Source organism: Monopterus albus, unplaced genomic scaffold, assembly GCF_001952655.1.
Source record: "Monopterus albus unplaced genomic scaffold, M_albus_1.0 scaffold24.1, whole genome shotgun sequence".
Lineage (NCBI taxonomy): Eukaryota > Metazoa > Chordata > Actinopteri > Synbranchiformes > Synbranchidae > Monopterus > Monopterus albus.
In genome coordinates, this window is record NW_018127904.1 from 1,550,227 (window position 1) to 1,573,821 (window position 23,595).

General features: G+C 39.3%; 1 protein-coding gene across 3 annotated transcripts; it reads left to right on the plus strand.

The window, feature by feature from the left end:
• The first annotated feature begins 13,026 nt into the window (after positions 1-13,026).
• On the plus strand, positions 13,027-23,250 carry nme9 (NME/NM23 family member 9). 3 transcript variants are annotated; one of them, XM_020594675.1, is made up of 16 exons: positions 13,027-13,258; positions 13,362-13,419; positions 14,808-14,911; positions 15,009-15,080; positions 15,932-16,048; positions 17,164-17,242; positions 17,401-17,483; positions 17,583-17,675; positions 18,365-18,519; positions 18,823-19,019; positions 19,261-19,405; positions 19,475-19,582; positions 20,164-20,315; positions 20,408-20,552; positions 21,606-21,868; positions 23,168-23,250. In XM_020594675.1, exons 1-16 carry the CDS (start codon positions 13,226-13,228, stop codon positions 23,200-23,202), a joined length of 1,839 nt encoding a protein of 612 aa, XP_020450331.1. In that variant the 5' UTR covers positions 13,027-13,225; the 3' UTR covers positions 23,203-23,250. The 3 variants fall into 3 exon arrangements, with proteins under 3 accessions (XP_020450331.1, XP_020450332.1, XP_020450330.1); XM_020594674.1 differs by lacking the exons at positions 13,027-13,258; positions 13,362-13,419 and adding an exon at positions 13,460-13,709; XM_020594676.1 differs by lacking the exons at positions 13,027-13,258; positions 13,362-13,419; positions 21,606-21,868; positions 23,168-23,250 and adding exons at positions 13,450-13,709; positions 20,977-21,016.
• The last annotated feature ends 345 nt before the right edge of the window (positions 23,251-23,595 follow it).

Consider the following 23,595-nt stretch of genomic DNA (forward strand, 5'->3'; position numbering starts at 1 on the left):
ATAAAGAAAAAATGGTATCAGCACATTTTATTTCTTTGTACCATTTATAACAATTACAATGACGAAAAACTTCACTTTTACAATGGCACCGGTGGATGTCAGGCAAGCTCACATGAATGCACAACTGTCTGGAGATTATGCACATTCAAGGAAATCCTTAAATTATCACATAAGACTTAATTTTGGTAGAAAAAAGTCTCACAAGCGATAGTTTGCAAGATGTGTATAAACCGAGTTGCTTCTGCATGGAAATACTAGAACATACGTTCACCTCATTTTCTTTTAATCTTTAGGTCACATCTAAGATGAGAATTCATCATTGTAACATTGTAGATAAGTCAAAAGACAAGGAAAAGCATGCCATGTGCACTTTAATGTTAATACCACGAGGAATTGGAGCATTGTGAGATGGTTTTACATAAATGAAGCTATTCACATTGTCTTTCATGTCAAGAAAGTCCTAGGAAGTCCTAACTTGCTTTGTCATGATTACTCAACCAGGTGCAGGATAATTATCTCAAGAAGTTTCACCTGCATGTCATTTTTAAAGAAGCAGCTGCACTCTGAGACTGTGACACTGATGAAGGCCAAAGACGTTTTGTCTTCTTGTCACTGGCTGTGATTCTACTTTTACATTTATTAAGATCCACAGTCCCATCTTAAATGTTCTCTATTATTTATACTGTATACTTCACAAAAATCTCCTGTGTGCGTGGCAGGCTGAAATGTTTATCAGGTTTCAGTTATAATCCAATATCGTCAATGCAATATTATCACAGCATTCCTCAACACAAGCCTGTCCCTGAGCCCAGAGGTAATAAAAAGGTGAACTGCCGCAGTATTGCACTTGCCTGAATCATGCTGTTTCCCTTGACAGTTTGAGTGGCTGTCATTTTTATCAACACCTCACAAAAAGCCCAGTGTCGCTCCCGCCTCATGTGGGAGCAACTAGCCATATGAAACAGAGTGAAACCCGTGGGGCAGATCTAAAAGAAGGAACTACAGAAGTATGACCAACAGAGCCGAGAAAACACATTTCTCTGATCATGGCAGTTGTAGGGAGGCACAGATGTGATGCTGAATACATTTAAAGTTGCACTAATCGAAAGTTTTTATATGAACGATGGGTCAAATAACTATATGGAATGTGAGCGGGGACACTCAAAATGATGAACCCATCATCTGCCTTGTAGTCCGGCTTTACAGAGCATTTTAGTTTTTCAGCTCGTTGTTTTGGTTTTCCAGCCACAGCTTATTAATTAGTTATTGAACAGTGGAGCATTTATCAGCTAAAGAGCCAGATGTTTCCTCCAGGAGTTTGAGGAGACCAAAACTGACCTAACGGGGGAGTCAATATTGGACTGCAAATGAATGCTAATGTTGCTCCATGTCAGCTGAATATGTAACTAAGCAACTCTGGCTGGTTCAAACATCTTTACCTTCAGACCAAAAGAGGCTAAGGACAGTGTGAAGGTGATGAGAGGAGAGCATATAATTTGCCATGCTGTCTAAACAACTCTCTCTGTGAGCAGATGGTGAGTTGGATCCTTACTTGTAGATTGGCTGCTATCTCCTCATCACTGGCCTGTCTCGGGCCTTATTGATTACAGGTGACACTGAGCTCTAAACAGCTAAGCACAGAGACTCAATGGTAGTAAGTAAGAGCAGAAAAAAGGCCATGGTTCTTCTATGAGTAGCAGAGTTGAAAAGATATGAAGCGATTCACCATCAGCACCAAGGAAATTAATGACAGAAAACTCTTTGGCTTTGGTCACATGGCTTTATCTTGCAAAGATGTGAAAAAGATGTTAACTCTGCAAGGCTACATAATGCAGAATACTAACTGCCTTGAAAGCTAGGTAACAAGTTTAGTTAATGTCAGTGTGCTTGACAAATAGACACATGCACACACCCACCCATACACACATTAGTAAGACTTTCTGCTTTAACTCTCATTAACAGCCTGATTTCACTGGGTGGCCTCATTACCTGGCCTTTTACAGGGTCTACAGACATTTACATTATCTTTCATATTCTTATGAATAATTTACTGTTGGGTGGTCCACAGTATTCTTTAATCATTTTTCCACAGGATCAAAATTCCATCTAGAAAATGCACGTGGCTATGAAAATTATATATGAAGAACATATAAACATGTAATTTACAAAACATGCTTTTTATATAGAGAAAACTACTGTTTAATTCTTTATATCAAGGTAATTGAACTGTTTTGTCCTTGTTCATGTCTGAATGTATTGCTTATATTAATAACATCAGACCAGACACACTCTCTATAAAGTTGCTTACCTAGTGATACCACCACATTTTGCGGTTTACTGTATATACAGTATATTATAATTTTCTTTTAGCAGGTGTATTTGGAGACAGTTTGCTGATATTTGACAGAAATTCGGAATCATGGTCAAATAATTCACTGGCAACTAAAAAAAGACAAAAATGTGTTTTTATCATCTTAAAGCTACAGTATGTACCTTAAGGTAGCGCTAGCATGAAACTCCAAATCAACCCACTCTGCTCAGCCCAGCACTCCCTCTCCCTGCTCCACTACGCTCTACTACGATCTGCTACCCTACGCCATGCTCTGCCCAACTCTTTAGCTATTTGTTGTTAAGAAACTGCAAAAAATGAGAATGCAACAAAACGTAATGATCAAACAGAAATAGTTGAACATCTCTGATTGGTTAGAGAGGTCAGTCCCACTCAAAACCTTTTAGGAGCTAATATCTCTGCACTGCTGCCAGTGCTGTTCAGTGAGTCTGGGTCAGAGGAGGCTTTGACGGCACCTCTCCACTTTAAGTTTTGGAGCAGATTTCTACAATTAAAATATTTGGGAAAAAAGAGTTACATACTGTAGCTTTAAACTAAACTAAAATCTTTAGAGTTTTCTTTGACCTATAAATGATCTAATAGTCAACTAAAAAAAAAGGCTAAAAATGTAAAGGATGAAGTTGACTAAAAATAAACAAGACTAACTGGAACATTTGATTCCAGGACTAAAACAAAGACAAAATATAAAAATAGCAGAAAAATGAACACTACCTGAATCCTGGTGCTAACACTTGCAACCTTGAGAAATGTGCATTCAGAGTGTTTTCATTTTCTGTGACTGTGCTGGTACATTATCAATGAAACCCAAGATTAGAGTACACAGACCCAGTGTAGCCTTGCAATATGTTTTGTATAGAAAGTATGTTTGCATCATGTATAGTTCACCGAGTGTGAGTCAGCATGAAAACGTGCTGCACCCTGGAGCTCAAGAGAACAAAGCTCCTGTAGAGAATGCAAAGGAAGGCTGCTTCTAATAAGAATGACTTTTAGTTTTTAAAATGTCACCACGTACACCAAGGTAAAATGTATTCAGAGCCCTCCCTCTAAAACACTCTTACCCAGGCCCATAGAGGAGAGCTTAAGAACATCTAAAGGTATTTCGCCAAGGCTGTAGTAATAAGGTTAGAGTCTGGTGAAGCACTTTTTAATTGCTTAGCCATGGCCAGAGTCCTGTGAGAAGCATTTCACCTCGCTCCCAAACGTCTATGAAGAGCCAGCAAGGTCAAACACTTAAAGAGATTAACAGACCTAAAACCTTTTCATTTGTCGACTTTTGCCTAATGTGGTCCACTTTGACAACAGTCAGGGAGGAGCAGAGCAGGGGTAAATATGAATACCTGAATAAGAATGGCGCTGTTTAAACCTCCTCAGCACCTTAAACTCATTTAAACAGCATGGTATGGCATCCTCAGGAGCCCGACATTGTTGCAAAATGTCATGGAACAACCTCACCTAGCAGGGTGCAGTCTGCCTCTGACACAGCTTCCTGCCTGACTTTCATCATTAAACTGCACACATGGGCAAGAGGCGCTGAAAAGCCTGCCACTATTGAGTGGCCTTGAAAGGAAGGCTCTTTTCATTTAGTGGTCTACTGAAGATGATTTGCATTTGGGGATTTTCCTTGGGCTGTGTGATATTCAGCAGGCTAAGCTGCTCCCAGAGAGCATGCTCTTCTCATCTGCATTAGTGATTGATGGTGGCTGATTTTTCTCTTGAACTTTCAGAGCTCTGGGGGCGATGTGATGGTAAGAGGGGGAGCAGAAAGGAGGGGGGCTCAAGGAGGACAAGCTCTTTAGTGAGTCCATATTCAGAGATAATCAGACAATCAGCCAGGGATGCATCATGAAAAGGCTTGATTGTAGTTCTCTGTGATAGTCTGGTAATAGGACTTTAAACTGCCGGTCCATAAGTATAAACCAGATAACGAACATTAAATTCACAGTGAACAAGTACATCGACAGCATCTAGCATAATTTGACATAATGTTCTGGGAGGGTAGTAACACACACAAAGACTGCTCTTAAATGTGGGGAAATTATTCAGAGGAGAAAAGACAGCAATTTACCATAAAAAAAAAAACTGTAGCAACCCTATCTCCTACAAATTACAGAAACTCTTTTATAGTAAAACAGGCATAGCTTTAAAGAAACTCTAATCAGCATTTGTATATTAACAATGAAATAAGTAATGTGAAAGGTTTCGCCAGTAGTGATGAACCCACAGTTCTGCAGTGCCCCTCAGTGCTGCAGTGTTTTACAGTTTTACAGCCTGCAACTTTATTGTTTTGATTCATTCCCACAGCTACGGCAGGCAGCTGGATCAACAGAAAGCTTTGATAAACTTGGTGTGCACTACCTGCCCAGCTTGAAACAGCAAAGTTATGACCAGCTGATGATGAGTAGGATACTTAGCAGCTGAGGAGTCAGCAACAACCAAACCATGTCTGAGATGCAACAAAAACCCAGCTTCAAATAAATGCAAATGTTGCTCTCTCTTCTGTGTAAATTCAAAATCATTCACCGTATCAACTTGGCACGTGTGTTCTACTTACAGTCTGCATTCCTATAGCATTAGCCTCAATTCAGATAGAAACTGCTCTGTGTGGAAAAAACAAGGGAGCCTATTTGGTTGGGTTGTGTTGTTCCATCTACCAGTGAGACATTGAAATAGCTCTGGGAAGTCCAGTTGGAGGAGTGGACAAATTGGCTTTGTCAATATTTCAGTCCACTGTATTAATGCCAACACTATGCAAATCCATAGTGCAAGGTTTAGGGTTAAACAGTAGAAGTACTGACCCTGTTGACCTCCATCGTTGTCTAAAAACTACACCAGTGAGCCACAACATTGTTGCTTGTTTTTGTATAGCACAGTGATCCTCTGTCTGTGAAGGGGTCTGTGCCACAGTCGTCTCATGTTCAGGATATAATAAAGTCCAAAAGCTATGATAAAAAAATAATCATTTATTAATTTATAGGGATTTACTACTCCGGCACTTTTGTCATTTTCTTCTTCATTCACTCTTTATGTTGTAAAAAGAGTGATGTAAACACTGCCCTATAACTAGAGATGCATGTGTTTACTAGTTTTTTTTTTATTTTGGGCATTTGTACCGGCATGACAATGAATGTATAAAAATGGGAAGAAGGTCCACTGAAAGGGAATATGTTTTAGGCTTAGACTGATACACACAGGAAACTGAGAGCAAGAAGGGATCTTAAATGCATTCTGCCATATTTTATCCACCAAGCCAATTGCTTCACTTTAGGATGTCAACATTGACACAATGAAAGCAGCACTATGGAGCAGAGGATATCCTTTCAGTGTTGAAGCAAAGCCTATAGATGCTTGGTGTGCTGCAAACACAATTTGGTGATAGACGCACACCCAGCAGAATTAAAGTAAATATGACAGTCATTTCCAATTCACTTTACAGACTAGGCTAATTCAGGTAACCTCTATTTTCCACATATACTGAGATCTGCTACTGAGAAAGAGAATAAAGCCAGACATAAACCCAGCTGCCTCACTATTCCAGCATCTATAGCAAGGATGAATAGCTTCACAAAGATTACTTTGCTGCATGCTTGCTTGGGTGAAAGGTTTATATTTTATGAAATACACCTTCCCATGTGCTGGTGGGATTTTGCTTGACCAATATTACTAATGCCTTCAATGAAAGCTTCCTTTTGCTGATTAGGAAAGGCATCACAGCAGTGTTGAGAGAAATGTTTGACTACAGGAGCCTGTCTACTCTCCAGTGTGACTGAGACACATCATCTTTACTGCATTCAGTCTCTGAATAATGCATGCTAGCTAGCTGTATACATCAGCAGTGGATGCAGAAGCATCTATGGCATTTCTTTTCCTCACAGCTAGACTGCAGGCACCCCATCAGACATGAAAAAAGCTGCCTTGGGGAGCAGTAACGCGACAGTGTCCTAAAAAGTTTAAGCCTTGAACAGCCCACTTACAGAGAGAGAGATCATCACTTTCTAAACAGTTCTGTTTTTGGAGGACCTGTCACCAGTGGAGGTGAGATTTCACCTACTACTATACAGTATATGATATGAAAAATGAAAGACTAAGGCAGAGCTAGTGGTTGAGCAGCCCACCTCTCTGTATTTAGATGCCAAAGATCACAGCTCCATGCTCAATTTTCACAGTTCATTTTGTGCCATTTGCTGCAAACTGAGGTGTTGAAGCTCGTGTGAGATGTTTTACCATGAGGCTATATGACCTTACAGAAAACCCTGTGAACGTCTCCAACTGCATGCCATTATCAAAACGATCAGAAAGCAGTGGATCCCATGGTGTGAGCATGTGAGGTGCAGGCACAGAGCATCTTGCAGCCTCCACAGATGTTTGCTTTGTTTCCCAGCTCCCTAGTGTCCCAGCTTTTAGAATTATAAGTTTAATGATTTTTTTTTTCTTTTACACCAGTCGTGACCGGTAGTTCTAAGTAAGCCGCTGCTACGTAAAACCTGAATGCCAGTCTGTAGTCTTTGCTCTCTGTGTGACTGCTGAGTATTTCAAACACTATGGCTGACACCTTTCAAACAACAGACAGAACCAAGAGAAAGAAAAGTCACATTTTAGCCTCTAGTTCTCACAAAAAGCCACACAATAATAGATTGGAGTAACTGCAGTGCTTGTGGGGTGGTTGTGCTTGTGGGGTGGCTGTGGCTCACGAGGTAGGGCAAGTCGTCTTCTGACCAGCAAGTCGGTGGTCCCGGTGGCTTGACTAGCGCCACTGTGTAGCGCCATTGTGTGGCAGCCTTGTCGTCAGTGGTGTGTGAATGGTGTATAATCTCCCTGTAAAGCGCTTTGGCCAGTGCATAAAAGCGCTATATAAATACAGTCCATTTGTGATTGTTTAGCTTCATGACTCACAAAGATGATTTTTGTCAAGTGCATTAGAGCACCACTACTGTGGTCTGCAGGACAGTAAAAATCGCTTAAGTATATACTAATATTACAAATAAAATCTTAACTTCAAAATTAAGATTTAATTAATTAATTAATACTGAGTTCTACTGTACTCTTATGAGACTTGCAGGCAAAGGAGAATGAAGTCAGTAGAAAACTGGCAGGAGAATTATAGTACATCTGTGAGAATTGCAAGTTTCAGTAGAAGCAGTCTATTATCTATAATCATTGGGAATGCTCTCCAAAACGAGACCTTTAATCCACAACCTATCCCTCTGAAGACTGTCTACCCACTAATAAACTGGCTTTTCAATTAGCACCTATCTGACATTACAACGATAACAAAAAACCAATTACACGCTGTGCTGCAGATAACTCGTAATCCACTTAATGGGTCTGATTTGACTTTTTTTTTCACTCCTCTTCTGCCACTGCTGCACTGGGGCGTTTTGTTCTTCATCCAGAACAAGGTATCACTTTGAATTATCAGTGGTGAAGGCACATCTGAGATAACAAGCCAACCAATCTCCAGGAGGTCCTAATAGTGTTTTATGTCTGTGTAAGAGGTGTTGATGACAGCTTTGGAGGTGAATGAGCAAATCTACATTTTGATCTAGGGTTTGGGTGCTAACACTTGGATTCACAGTTCAGCATTCTGCCTTTTAAACATCTCTGTGGTCCTTGTTTTTCTTTGGCAATATTGTTAATTAGTTTTAGCCTTCAGTATTAATATTCATCCTCTTCCTGTGTCTTATCTTTGTATATTTTTTTACAAAGGATGTGTTAACTTTCAGATCTTCTGTTTAGAACTTCAGTTAATTGTTTGATCTATGAAAACAGCAGAAAACAGAGACAGATGTGCATCACAGTTTTCCAAAGGTTAATGTTATCAGACAACTTGGTTTATCTGAGCAGCAGTCCAAAATCTAAAATAGGCATTTATTATCATTTAAAACAAGGCAAAACCACACATGTTCACATTTCAGTACTAGGACTATGAGATATTTGACTTTTTGATTAAAAACATGTTCAGCTATTAATTCACTATTAAAATATCTGTAGATACATTTTCTTCTGACCTACTAATCGATTACTTTAGTGATTGTTTACTTTTAAACATGCACACTGTCACACTCAGATAATAATAAGTATAAAAATAATTACTTTAAAATATTTAACATTTTGATTGAAAAAAATTTCTTTTCAAAACTCTCACAGATGTAAGTTGTTTTTTCAGTCTAACAAAACATGGTCTATTGGAAAAAGAGAGCAAGAGAGCTGTGGATCTGGTAAATAGGGCTTTCTGGAAGCAGCAGAGATGAATAATTTGGCTGAGTGACTGCAGCTATTAACCTGGAGCTCTTTTCTGCTTTGACAGATAACAGAGACCTGCTTCTAATGATGCCACAGAATCACAGCAACAATCTAGAACCTTAACTGAGAGCAAAAATGAGTTGCCATATTTATGTAAAGCCAATTCTCAAACTACAATGTGGAGCAATCAGCTACAAATTTGCCGCTTGTACAAACTAATAAGAAAAGAGAAATAAATAATTAAATAAACAATAACAATAATTGTAATTTTTGGCATCCGTGCAAAAGTAATCATACATTTCCAAATTTCAATTTAAACAGGTCTACATAGCCCAGAGAGACTTTTTTTTTTTTTTATTGTGCACCTGAAACGAGGCAGCATCTCGTGCATCATACAAGGCACAAATCAATCATAATTTGAATCAAAATGATGTTTTGGTGGAATGGAATTTTCTCACATCTCACTGCATCTTCTCCCTGTTTAGGAACACAAACAAAAGCTCTTATTGCTTCAGGCTGATTTGTATGACCGGGTGTGGAAAAAAAGAGATGTTAGATGCATTTATCAAATATGGCAATTTGCTTAATGGACTCTGACAAAGCCACTGGCGGTCTTTATTTAGATGTAGATGACTTCCTCCATACTGGCTTCCTCTGTCACTCTTACAGCTGGTTGTCAGGGAAAGGAAGAACGCTCCCTCCTGTTTCAAAACACTGACAGTCAATTACTACTGCTGTCTGTTTATATATGAGACCAACTGACTGCCTGTCTATCATCCTTATCAACCTTCCTTGGCTGACACTATTATGTCCAGAAATTCTCTATTAAAGAGAACAAACCATCTCTCAGCTGAACTGCTCCACATGTGAAGACACGTGGTCGTGGTTGTCATGATGTGTAAGAAAAACGAGAGAGTTGGCTGAGAGACACACTGACAACTCTAAACTGTGGCTGTGTTTCATTACATCCTACTCCATATCACTCAAAAACACAACCTGGCGAAATACTGAGGTTAAATAGTGTTTGTAATTCCTTCAGTTTGACAGTAATCCACATTACACACATCAGAATTTTAAGAACAATACCAGCAAAAACAAACCTATTCTGTTTTGAATTGTTGTATTGTTTACAGGATAAGTTTCTGTGTGGGGACCTACGTTTGTTCACACAGTCACACTGTGGGGACTCAATGTCCTTATGGGGACAAAAAGCAAGTCCCCAAAACATAAATACTTGGTTCAAGGTTAGGGGAATGGTTAGGGTTAGGCAAGCATAGGGTAGGCCTAAGTCTTCTGGAAATTAATATACATCAATGTAATATCCCCTGAAGTGATGGAGACACAACATACACATGCATGTTGTGTGTGTATTGGAAGAGGTGAGTTGGGGAGGAGGTGAGTGATTTAATGCTGAAACAACAGTGCCCTCTGGGGAAGGAAAGGGCATCAGCCCATGCTCTTGGATGTTATCTGTCGTATTACACTGTTCTGTTGTTTGATACATCATTGATCTTCTATATGCACATCAGAATCTGCTTTATGCATATGCTTTTTTAAACTTCTCTTAAAACTATTTCATTTCATAAACCAAGTGGGATTTCTTCAACCTTTGTTTCTAAATAAAAATGCTAAAGTCCTCTGGGCCTTAGCTGTGAGGATGGTAGGATGAAGTCTCTTGCAAAAACAAACCCAACAAATGGAGTTCTTCTTTAATGAATCTTCTCAGACTTCTGTGCTTAAGATGTGCTAATGGACATTAATCTCCCGTGCTGTCAAAGCTTAAAATCCTCTCACTCCAGAGGACAGATTAACAGAAATCCACCAGGGAAGAGTTCTTCAAAACCACATAGGGACTGAGAGGCTATCCTGCATCCATGGAAGCCTTTCACATTAGTATGGTAACCACCTTTAAAGCAAAGACCTACATCCTGCAAAATAAGTTTGTCTGAATTCAGTCAAGGGTCAGTAATGACATACAGTTGGATTTACACATCTTATAAGTATTTTGTTCAAGGGTGGATCTAAAAAAATTTGGATGGGGTGGCCATGCTGGGGCATTAACTCAGAGATGGGTGGCACATTTGAGATATATTTACAAAGTAAATTAAAACTCTCCTATGACATAATAAACCACACATTATTAAGAGACTGTGAGGCACACATAGTGTGTGCTTTCTTTAGCTAATTTTGGCTGCGGTCCTTATCTACTCCTGCCTGGGGACATTGCGGCTGCACAGTGGTTCGCCCCTCCAACTGAGACAAATCATGCCAATTATGCCATAACAACACAGTCAGAGAAATGAATGCAAATATCATGCTGCATGCATGATAAAAAATAAACTAATTTGGCCAATAACAATTATAAAGCACCAGAAAAATGTTAGCTGTATTTAAAGCAACAATTTGTGATTGTTTTTCATTTTTCATTCATTAATACTGACAAGCATCACATTTTGACTCTGGCAGGGGTGGGACCACCACCCCCCCTCGGGGGGTCCCCCCCTTGGCCACCCTCTGGCCCTGCCCATGTTTGTGTTTGATGTTTATGAAACACAAAGGTTTGAAGCCAAATTTTCTTTTAAAAAGTTATTGCTTTAAGATATCATTTAAGTAGACAAGTACACAGAAGTAACTGCATGAGGAACATACAGTAAATGAGTCATACATTAGCCTATTTTTAAACAAACCAATTTGCTTCTCAGCTTTTTATATTCCGCCAGATTTTAAAGAATATTTATAACATAAATGAGAACTCTGAGGACAAGATTTGTCACCACATATCTAACTATAATACAACATTTAATTCGAAGTGTACATCTATTCACTATCTGCATTATATTGACTAAGTGTTCAGTTCAGTGCAATGGTTTGAATAAAACAGTGACATTTCATATGCTCCAACTCTCAGTGCATTCCCCTGGGACAGAAAAATCACATTTCAGTTTGCAGGAGTGCATCCATTCAGCAAACAGCCAACAGCAAGCAAGCAAGCAGCCACAGACATTTTAGATGACATTTGATAACACAGAGGCCAATATCTGAATTGGGCACATGGGACATAAGGAGCAAATCAATGTTTTTCATTGACTTGATAGAATAAAAGCAATCACCTCCTTGCATCTCACTGATGGAAAGTAGCACAAAGACAGAGCTGCATATTATACACTGTATGAACCTTAATTCTGCAGGCAAGGGTTGTGTTACATCCTCGTCACAGCAGCCATGATGGAGAGGAGGTGACTGTTACCATAATCAGCTTGGAGAGAGACACAGGGTTACTGATTGGAACATGTCATATGATACATACAACACGGTAGAGATGGACCCTGACATTCTTTTGGGGGTGTCACCTTTTATACTGTAAATCTCTTTCTCAGTCACTGCCACAGTTTACTGTAATTTGTCCTTGTACAAAATTGCTCTAATTGTGTGACTTGTTTTTCTAGGCCCAATTTGTGAGGGAGGGTGCTGTGGAGCTGAACCACTTAAGTGCAGAGGTTCACTGATATTCATCTGGGAAGAGGCACAGAAGTGGTCTGATGTCTTTAGAGAGCCTATTTCACTATTAATTGAAATGTTACAGTTGGAGAGAAGTCTCTTTGAGGTGTCAGCATAGCTCTGAGCAAGAAAATATGAGTTTCAGCAGCAAAGAGAAGACTACCTATCATGTGATATTTTTTTATTGTTATACAGTGAACATTTAAAGAACTGTGATTTAGTACTGCATTCCCATACAGCTTGAGAGACAAATCTTTTAAAAAAGATATCACTTGCACTGAAGTTTATCTTTAAAAAATCTATTCAGGGTTGTTTATCACTTAAAAAACATTTATTGATGTTTAATATGCTGATTATTGTTTTGATAAATCAAATAATTCAATATGCTGAACAACATAAACTGTGAAAAGTGCTCATCACTTTCAAGTGGAAGGTGTCATCTTAGTCAGTAGTCCAAAAGCTAAAGATGCTGTATTTTGATTTACCATCACAGAGGACACTGAAAAGTTTACAATCATCATATAGTGGGTTACAGCTTATCTTTGCTTTGAGGAAAGTGATTTGCTTTTCCACAGGCTGTAGCCTATTTGCAGGGTCAAGGTAAACTTAATACACAACATGTTGCAGCAAACAGCTGCTGAGCAGATTCTTGGTTCATGGAGGTTATCTGTACTGTATAGGCCCTGAAATCTATTTCCTCAGTCACTTTCTTAGGATGAGACATAGAGCCCTCACAGACTTATGTGTTAGTGTTTTTCTCTGAGCTCTTGATTTGAAGGGTCGGGGCAAAAAGGTGATGACACATACATCCGTACAACAGTCACATTGTACCAACATTTAAATCACAATGTGATGACAGTCGTGGCTTGTCTGCTTATGGCCATCGTCGGTTACATGAGATCAAATCGCACCCACGCGGTGTTTTTGTGTGAGATCTTACTGTAGCGTGCAATCAAGACAGAAAGCGGAAGACGCCGTCGCTTAGCAACCAATGGGCCAAACAAGCGCGAGCAACATCGGAGGAGTTTGAAAACGTGACATATTAGCATTAGCATGAGCGTAATATAATTTCAGCTAATTAAACAGTCTCTTGAAAACCATTGAATCTATATTTATTTTGTTTGACCTTTTAATCAAATGGCAGCCAAGAAGAAAGAAGCGACCCTGCAGGTTAGACAGCAAGGTTTCTAGAATCCTCACTAGTCTTCCTCTGCTTCTACTTAAAGTTTCCTTTATGAAGCACTAAGTTAATCATTTGGCTTTTCTTGTCAAGGCGTCTGTCACAAATCAAGAACAGTGGGAAGAGATGCTTGCAACCAAGGGTTTAACCGGTAAGAACTTCAGGAGTAAATAGTTGTTGTAGTGTCCTTTTAAAGTGAATATTTAGCATCATAACACAACGCATTTGTTTTGTAGAAGTGTCTGTGGATGAGCTCTGGTATTGTGACTGTAATTTATTGTATACTGCTGCCCCACTGTGTTCACTGGGATAACTGCAGATGTATTCTTCTATCAACGTACCTACCATTCTGTGGTTTAGCACTGCTTAGTATGATCATTTCCATAACTTATGGTATATTTGGAAATGCGCTATTTCAAACCGATCAAAGAGGATGTGTTGGTAAGTAACCTGTGACATTAATTCTTACACCTCAATTCTTAATTAGTTAGCCGAAAATCAGTTAGCTAGCTACTTTTGACAGTTTGGTTCAGTTTAGCAGCCATTTCATTTCATCTCTTAAAAAGGGCAGTGGTGGAAGAAGTACTCAAACCATTTACTTAAGTAAAAGTAGCAAAACCACACTTTAAAAATTAAGAAGTACAGAAGTGTTGTTATAAAAATATACTTCAAATAGCAAAAATAATGTGGAATGGCACTTTTCATATTAATGTTTACCATATTATTGGATGCATTGTTGTGTACATCACATTTAATGCTGCAGCTGGTAAAGCTGGAGCTAATATTAACTGCCTTATATACTTATAATGAATTACTGCAGGATAGCTTGTGAATTTACCACCTGGGGACCAATAAAGTCTTATGACTATACTGTAACTAAACTAAAGCAACTAATATTATTATATATGTGTAGCGCAGTAGAGAGTACAATATTTGCATCTAAACATGTAGTAAAGCTGTATTATGAACTAGCAGAAAATGGAAATACTATAGTACAGACACCTCAAAATTGTACTTAAGTGCAATACTTGAGTAAATGTACATAGGTACTTTTTCCACCACTGTAAAAGAAAGTGAATTAGAAGCCAAAGAGAGACGGCAGAAAACTAAGGAGACATTGAAGAAAGAGGGAGAAAAAGAGTCTTTCAACTTGGATGACAAAAGATGAGCTAATCTAAGACTGATAGGTGTGAAAAAAAGGGCTGACCATCATATTTGGACCTATTAATTTTCATTTTAATTTAACTGATAATAATGGAAATTTGTATACAAGCGTCTTGTACACTAACATCAATGTTGGATGTGATTCATCTCTCCAATAATGATCAAGACAGAAAAAAATACCAGTATGTCTGGTATTTTACAGTGTATACCAGGGAGACAGTGATTGATACATGTATTTATTATTAATAACTGTAATATTGGAAAAAATCTAATTAACATATACTGATAGATTCCCTTTTTAAAATTTTGAGCCCCTGCCCCTGAGAAACTCTCTGCATGTCCTTGCATAAACACACAGTGTCTCCATCTTTTTAGTTGTAGATGTGTACCAGCAGTGGTGTGGTCCTTGTCGAGCTGTGGTTAGTTTGCTACGGAAAATAAAGAATGAACTGGGTGATGACCTGTTACATTTTGCCACGGTAAGCCCTAAGTGAATTTAAATTGAAAGTACTGAAACCAAAATATGTGTGGAAGTATCCCTAAAAACTAATATGTGTGTGCTTGTGTGTGGTGCAGGCTGAGGCAGACAGTATAGATGCTCTGGAGAAGTATCGAGGGAAATGTGAGCCCACTTTCCTCTTCTACGGGGTGAGTATGCGTTCAATATGTAGCGCATGTGTGTATGCATGTATGTACAGTAACTGTGTGTTCATGGTGCAGCATATATGAGCCATCAGGTCTGTCTGCTTTGCCTTTTTTGTCCATTGTATACAAATTATGTTTTAAAATTTTCCCCTAGTTATTTCTATAACACTTTATACTGTAGTCCTGCCCTCAGTTAACACTGTAATTTTTCTTGAATGAGTCAGGTACTAATAAAATACTGGTTACTACAGCTTAAATATAGGTGCAGTGGAGAAAAAAAACAAGTCGAGGAAAATAGGTGTTAACAACCTTCTATTACTGTGAAATGAAGAGTAACAAGGGGAGAATAGCCACACAAAATATTGTAGCCCACATACAGTATTTTTACAAAGATATGTAAAATACATGTTTTAAAATACACAATCTAGAAAAGGAAGTTTGATGTTAGTCACTGTACCTAAATTAAAGTTCCAGTAGGAGGCAGTAAGTATTTTATTGTTACCTGACTTATACAACTAAATGCTACTATTATCTCTATATTTATCTATTTATTTTTTGTGTATATTGTTTTTCCCTTTAATCCAGACTTTATAGTGATCAGAGGCACAGGGCCAGGAAGTAGGGTAGAGTAGAGTTGTGACCTCTCTGGAGGTATTCTATTTTTATTGTGCTTATTCTTGAGCTTCGACTCATTCTTTGTTGCCGCTGTCTCACTGGTTTATTGCATCTTTGTGGATTGCTTACAAAGGACTCTGTAGTCTCAACGCATCTCTATATCTCACTGCTTGTAAAAGTTAAAGTAAAAAAAAAAAAGGTTACAAAAACATATCAAGGTCTTTGTGTTGAATGAACAGTGTGGTGAGCTAGTGGCTGTGCTGCGAGGGGCCAATGCTCCTTTGCTTCAGAGGATGATTGTAGAGGAACTAGCCAAGGAAAAGTTGGTCCTGGAACAAGGTGGTGAACGCAGAGCGGTAAGCGGTGAAATACACACATTCACATACATGCAGTGTGTTCTTTCTGGAGAGGAAACAGTGGACTTTTTTCACAGAAGACATTTTGACTTGACAGTAGGACAAATCACAGGTGTTACTAATAACATAAGTGATTGCTTTGTTTTATTCTAGTGTCCTAATAAGCCAGGACAGTGTGACTGAGTAAGCATGCACAATATCAGGACCCTCAAAGTGAAGCAACTAAATGAAAATCATTCATCATTAATTAATTTATTTACACCTGTATGACATGTTCCTGGAAAAAAAACACCCGTTACTCAATTAAAGTTAATGCTAAGTTTGAGTTAAAGAGGTTTTTCTAAGGACAGAGGGCGTTGTATGCTGCAGAGATTATAACGTCCCTTAAGACAAATTTGTGGTATTTGACAATAAAAATGGATTTACCTTGACACGACAGCCACACCCAGAGGGGCACATATATTGAATGATCATTTTTCAAGTAAAATCTCCAAATGTTCTGTGGTTTCAGCTGCATTTCTTTGTCTTATGTGATAGTACACGAGTGATATTTCATTGGACTTTGGATTGTTGAGCAGATAAGTCACTGTGGGTCACTGGGATGGCCAATTTTCCTGTTGTCTGAGTTTTGACACAACAAAGATATATAATAATAGAGAGTATAATAATCAGATTAATTAATCCATTATGTATACTGCTTATCCTGTAGAGGTTTGCAGCTGACATTGGGCGAGGGGTGGGGTACACCCTGGACAGCTTGCCAGTCTATCACAGGGCCGACACATAGAGACAAACAACCATTCACGTTCACACCAATGGACAATTTAGTGTCCGATCAACCTAACCTGCATGTTTTTGGACTGTGGGAGGAAGCCGGACTACCAGGAGAAAACCCATGCAAGCATAGGGAGAACATGCAAACTACACAGAAAAACCCTGTCAGACATGAGGTTCAAACCTGGAACCTTTTTTGATCAGCACATCAGCTGTTAATGAAATATTCAGTAACTGCAGCTGTAGATCATTCCTACAGTATAAGAGTGTATGTGTGCAAGTGTTTTTATAGCCAGCCATGTTTAGGGAGTGAGTGTATCTATCTGGTTTTGTTGTGTCAGGTTAAAGATGACGGTCTGGTGGATGATGAGAAGAAAGAAGAGGTGTCTCGGCAAGTAGAAAATGAAGAAAGCATAATTGGTACTATGGGAACAATATGATCATATTTGTGGTCAGTTTTTATTGCCAATGGCATTATTACTGTTACTGTGATTACGGTTGTTTACCAGTGACTCAGTACCATTTTGCATTTTATCAGCGTCATTGATCATCACTCAATTTTCTCTGTTCTTCTTTAGTACCTGCTTGTAAATCATACACTGTTGCCATCATCAAACCAGATGCTGTTGCTCATGGCAAGGCAGATGAGATCATTATGAAGGTAGACACAAAACACTGTTCAAATTCTGAGAAGACATGATTGTCTCAAAACTTCCTGCTTATATTAAACCATTATTGTTTACATTATGTCCGTGGCTAGATTCAGGATGCTGGGTTTGAGATCCTGGCCCATGAGCAGCGCACGTTGACTGAGGTGGAGGCTCGAGATTTTTACCAGCACAAAGCAGCAGAGGTATGGTGAAGTGAATCAAATGAAGTAGAAAAGACTTGTAGAATAATAGCAAAACAGCACATGTAATGCAAATGTACAGTATATCAAGACTGAGCAATTAGCTGATATGGATGCAAACACTCATGGTTATAGCTTACTGCATAGCAGAGCAGTTAAACTGCTAATGGATTCAGTGACAATTTGAATTTTGAGCCAACATCCTAATGGAAGAACAGTCATAATCAGTGCAAAAATCATTTCAATTAGTTTGCAACACATTATACCTCCATCTGCATTTCTGCACAAGGCTCAGAACAGAGCTGCTGTGCAAGCAACTTACTTATCCCACTGTTAGTGGCAAGACTACATGATCAGGGATTCAGAAATACTAAATATGTGAGGAAATGCGGCCATGTAAATCAATAAATCAATGTAATGAAATGATAAATATGTACCTGGCTTGTGGTATATTATTGTATCTGCCTCTATAAATAAATTTATACTCTTCTCACTTTCTCAAAATAGGAAAGAGGTTTACCAAATTATCTGTGTAACTTTGCTAAGTAAAACCCAGAACCTCTTTTATATCTGATGCATGGACTGAAGTAAAAGGACATGTTTTGTGTTCTGTACATTCATTACATTAACATCCTGTATGTGTCTGCTCTTTTCTATGTGCTTATACATACTTGATGGTGGCTGTTTTTCAGGCTTGCTTTGAGGATTTGGTGCAGTTTATGTCCAGTGGTCCCTCCCATATTCTGGTACTCTCTCAGGTAGAGGGCTCAGACAACATTGTACCAGCATGGCGTGAGTTCATTGGCCCAGCAGAATTGGAGGAAGCCAGGAGAGAAAAGCCAGAGAGGTTAGTTACTCAAAATTATACATAGGCAGAATTTTAAAAGAAAGAAGTTGAGAAAACATGAACATCCTTAAAATGTTAAGATGTAGTGTGATTAAATTATAATTTTTGTCTTTGTAGAAACATTTTTAATATTATAGTGTAGATATCTATTTATGCTTCAGTGATTGCAAAAGTGTGAAACATTCTCAGTCTGTAAAAAAGAATGAACAGCACATTTTCAGCCGCTCTGTCAGACCCACCCAAACATTATGCTTCTCTCTGGGTGAGCACCAGCAGAGCAACCATCTGCTATCCTTCCTGCAGCTTGCGGGCGCAATACGGCACACAGACACTGTTTAACGCAGTGCACGGTAGTGAGGACAGTGACCAGGCCAGCAGGGAGCTCGCCTTCTTCTTCCCCAACTTTAGGATGGCCTCAGCAACAGAGCAGGATGGGGAGGAAGAGCCTGTGGAGAGGACACTGGCTCTTATCCGGCCAGACGCTGCCAGGGAAAACAGAGGTGAGGCCTGTGCCAAATGCACAAGCACAAGTGCACACATAAGTGTACAGATACACAAAAAAGGTCGCTTATATTGACATAGCAGAACTGCTCCTTGACTCCCTAAGCAAACATAGTGAATGACACAGGGACAGTTGCAACATGTGTTATGTTATATGAAACTGGAATATACAGTAGTAACTATTTATATTAATAGGGTAAATTACAATATGTTATATATTTAATATCTGTCATGTTGCAGAAGAGATCTTGGCTCAAATCTATAAGTCAGGCTTCACAGTGCCCCTCCAAAGAGAGGTGAAGCTGACAGAGGAGCAGGTCAGGCAGTTTTACTTTCAGCATGTTGAAGAGGACTACTTCCCTGCTCTGCTTCAAAGCATGACAAGGTAACTCTCATATGCTCTAAGAAAATCTAGAGTACTGCAAAAGTTTATTCAACATATCTATATTTACAGGGGTCCAGTGCTAGCTTTGATTTTAGCTGGACCAGGGGCTGTCCATCACTGGAAGAACATCCTTGGTCCTTCTGATATTAATAGAGCCAAAGAAGAGAGCCCTGACTGGTGAGTGATGTGTCTGTTCATTCGCAAACTGAAATGAGCCAGTGTGGTATCAAAAAGCAATGGAGTTTTCACTGCTAATCCATCTGACAGCTTGTTAGAAAGAACTCAGTACTCCTCTTTTGACCTCACTTTTGAACCTGACCATGTTTTGCAGGTTATTAAATATAAATGTGTGATTAAAGAGAGGAAAGACTTGCCTTTTGCACTGACATTCTACAACCACAATGTAGGAAATGAGTTTGATAACAGATTCTTTTTCTGATAGCAGAGCAGTCACTAGACAGACCAGAAGTTTATAGAGACAACGTTTTATTGTAATCTGTCATTGTCACTCCAGTTTCTGTGGTTTATCTTAAAAATGCAAAAAATAACTAGCTGACATGGAAGCAGCTGGGGTAGGGTGATCAAAAGTGAAGAAAATTACAGTAAATTATAGAAACCTGTAATCAAAAATGATTCCTGAAATTGCATGCATTCATTTGAAATCATTTCTGGAAACCATCAAATTTTAGGTATTATTCATAAATGGTACCTAACAGTCTTAATACTACTGGCTTCTGTATGCCTCATCACTCACACAGTCTAAGGGCCAGGTTTGCTGTGGAGAATGAGCCCCTCAGCCAGCTTCATGGCAGTGCAAGCCTTGAAGACGCAGAACGAGAGATCAACTTCTTCTTCCCTAAACAGCGGACGCTGGCAGTGATCAAACCTGATACCATGGAGGAACACAGAGGTCCTTTCAGAGCGATATAGAAATGTTCAGATTTACTTTTGTCTGGATAGCTACATCTCATCTTATAATAGCTCTTCTATTCACTCTAACAGAGAATATCTTGGAGGAAATCCGTGGAGGCGGATTCTCTGTAACACAGCTGAAGGAGACAGTGCTGTCGAGGCAGATGGCTGAGGAGTTTTACAAAGAGCTCAGGGAGAAGCCTTTCTTCAGCCAGCTGGTGGAATTCATGTGTCGGTTAGTCTATCCCAGGATACAGCTACAGGAACAGAGCAAAGAGACCAATCCCTGCTGCTGCTCCAAGTTATTGCAGCACGTTTAATGCTAGTCTTAGCAGATATGAATCAAGCCAGCCTCAGAGAAGTGACTTGGAGGTCCATATCAATTTCATTCTTAGTTCCACATCTAGAGTTTAAAGATACTGTATCTTCTTCTGCGATTAGCCCCTTTGCTTAACTGCTCAAACACAATTTTTACACATTATTTGTTCTTTTCCTGTTAGAGGGTTTTTGGGGGGAGTTTTTCCTTATCTGATTTGAGGGCCTATGTCAGAGGATGTCGTGTGTGGTACAGATTATAAAGCCCCTCAAGGCATAGTTGTGATTTGTGATATCCATCCCTCCATCCATCCATCATCTACAGTATACTCTTTATCCTGTAGAGGGCCACAAGGAGGCTGGAGCTGATCCCAGCTGACACTGGGTGAGATGCAGGGTACACCATGGACAGGTCTCCAGTCTCTCACAGGGCTGACACAGAGAGACAGACAACCACTCAGCATTCAGGAAACAAAGGGAGAGAGAGAGAGAGATGGAGAGTGAAATGCAACAAAGGTTCCAAGCCAAACAAACCAGGGATGTTATAGTTAGTGGTTGGCACCTTTGTCCCTGAATATTTTTCAGGTTTGTTTTGTTTGCTAAAGCAAAACTATCTTACAGTTTATTTAAAGCATCACCTAAGATATTACTGACGTGATGTGCTGATCAGATCACATCATGTTTTTTCAATAGCATTTTAACAACTACATTTTAATGTGAAGCAGACCATAGCTGCAGTTTATCTTGAAATATATTGATTAAAATGCTGGTGAAACTACTATTTCATTCAACCTAGACATCTAAAAAAGTTATACACATTTCAACCAAACATAGTCAAGCTTTAAACTAGACCTCATATTGTTACCTGCTGGTCCCCGGATGTATGCTTACTGGGACGGTGTAGTCAAATGTTATTTTAATAGGAGTCTTGTTGTGTTCTGTTATATGAACATTCTGTCATTGTTTGTCTCAGCGGGCCCTGTACGATTCTTGTCCTGACCAAGGAAAATGCTGTGGAGGAGTGGAGGTCCATGATGGGCCCCACTGACCCCAACCACGCTAAAGCAACCTCCCCAAGCTCTCTGAGGGCACGCTTTGGCTCCGACATCCTCCACAATGCTGTCCACGGTGCCTCCAGTGAGCAGCAGGCAGACGAGAAGATTCATTTTATCTTCGGTGACATCGGCTCAGATGCAAAGCTCACCTCTGATGGGGAGACTGACAGAACAATTTCAGGTAATCATATGATGTTTGTGTCAGTCCTTTCTATCTGTCGCACCTTCTGATTCCATATAAATAACAGTTTTGTTTGGATGGTTTTTTTTTTTTGGTTTTCATACCATATTCCCTGGATGAAACAATATTTCAGTCGACTACATATTTTATAGTTGAAGTGAAAAACACTGTAAAATTGATCTTAAAATAAAAACTGATTTCAGCAACAGAGCAAGACAGTGCAGCTGATGCAAATGCAGGAGTGTTGAGCTCTCTAGCTGAAAACATTTCTGATAGCCATTACCAGCAACAATGAAGGAATGCAGTGAGGATCGCAGTGACACAGTAGCGGTCCCAATTCAAGACCACGATCCTTTAAAGCATTTGTACACAACCACAATCCACTGTGCACCAATCAGTGTGAAGTAATTTTAGTCAGTTCTGTAAAGTATTAGTCATCAATTTCCAGTAAAATGATCACATTAGTACGATTAATGAAAAAGGCTCTGCCAGTTGTAAATAATAGGAACCAGGCATACACTCCACAGCCACACAACATTGCAGAAGAGGAAAAGGTTAACTATATGGATATACAATATGGATTGTTAACCTAGGCCTCTCACAGCCATTTTTACATTTACGCCACAAATTGTACTGAATCTTTTTTACCTTTGGGAAGAAGACACAGATTGAGCTCCCGAACTGAGACATAGCAATTACTGCATTATGTCCTGGGAGTTGAGAGCAGCGCTTTTAGTAGATACATTTCTTAATAATGGGTGGTACAGTGATGCGGTGGTTAGTACTTCACATAATAAGGTTCTGGGGTGGAATCCCAACCCGGGCCTTTCTGTGTGGGGTTTGCATGTCCTCCCCGTGGCTGTGTTGGTTTTCTCTGGGTACGCCGGCTTCCTGCCAGTCCAAAGACGGATGGATCTCTCAATACTGATAACAAATACTGACAATTCAGTATTGATTCAGAGAAAACTGATGTCACTTATCTTCATATTTTCAAAACAGCAGCTGGAATGCAGATGTAATCAGTTCTCATGTCAGTCTCTTTGCCTAGAGTGAAGTCAATCTTATCCAGCTGCACTGACTGTAGGTGGACAGATTCAATGCAGATGTGCAACAGTTTCTCATGATCCCATTTTGCTGAAGTATAAATAGGTTTAGGGGATGAAATTTTACATCGGTGCGAGTTCTTTGGCTGACGATTTTAACTATTCTACACTAGTATCTAATAGTTTTATTTATTGCAGGAACTGTTTTTGTCATTCAGAAGAGCTGATCTAATCATCTGCTTCCTTTATTTTGCAGATGACCCACAATTTGTGACGATCCAGAACCCTTAAATGGAACCAGTACACCAAGTATTTTCTCATGTATTTTTGGCCTATTTTGCAACATTATGGGAGCAACAAAATATCTGTCATTCTATGACTCATGAAATAAACAAGACAAATATATCTGACATTTACACCTCCTATAGGTGTTTGAAACTGCATATTCCTCAGTCAGTGACAAGGGGAACTTGTAGACGGGGGGTAGAGTTCTCTTTAAACCACTACTGGTAGTTAACGGTTTCTTGGAGTGAAACAGCAGCTGTAGGGTGCATGACCAATAACAGGGTCATACAGTCACTTCAGTGGAGCTGTTCACAAAAACCTTTGCTAAATCCAGAGAACAATGCGTCACTGTGCATTCAGCCTACAATCAATTGTCAATATCACTTTAACTACAGTACT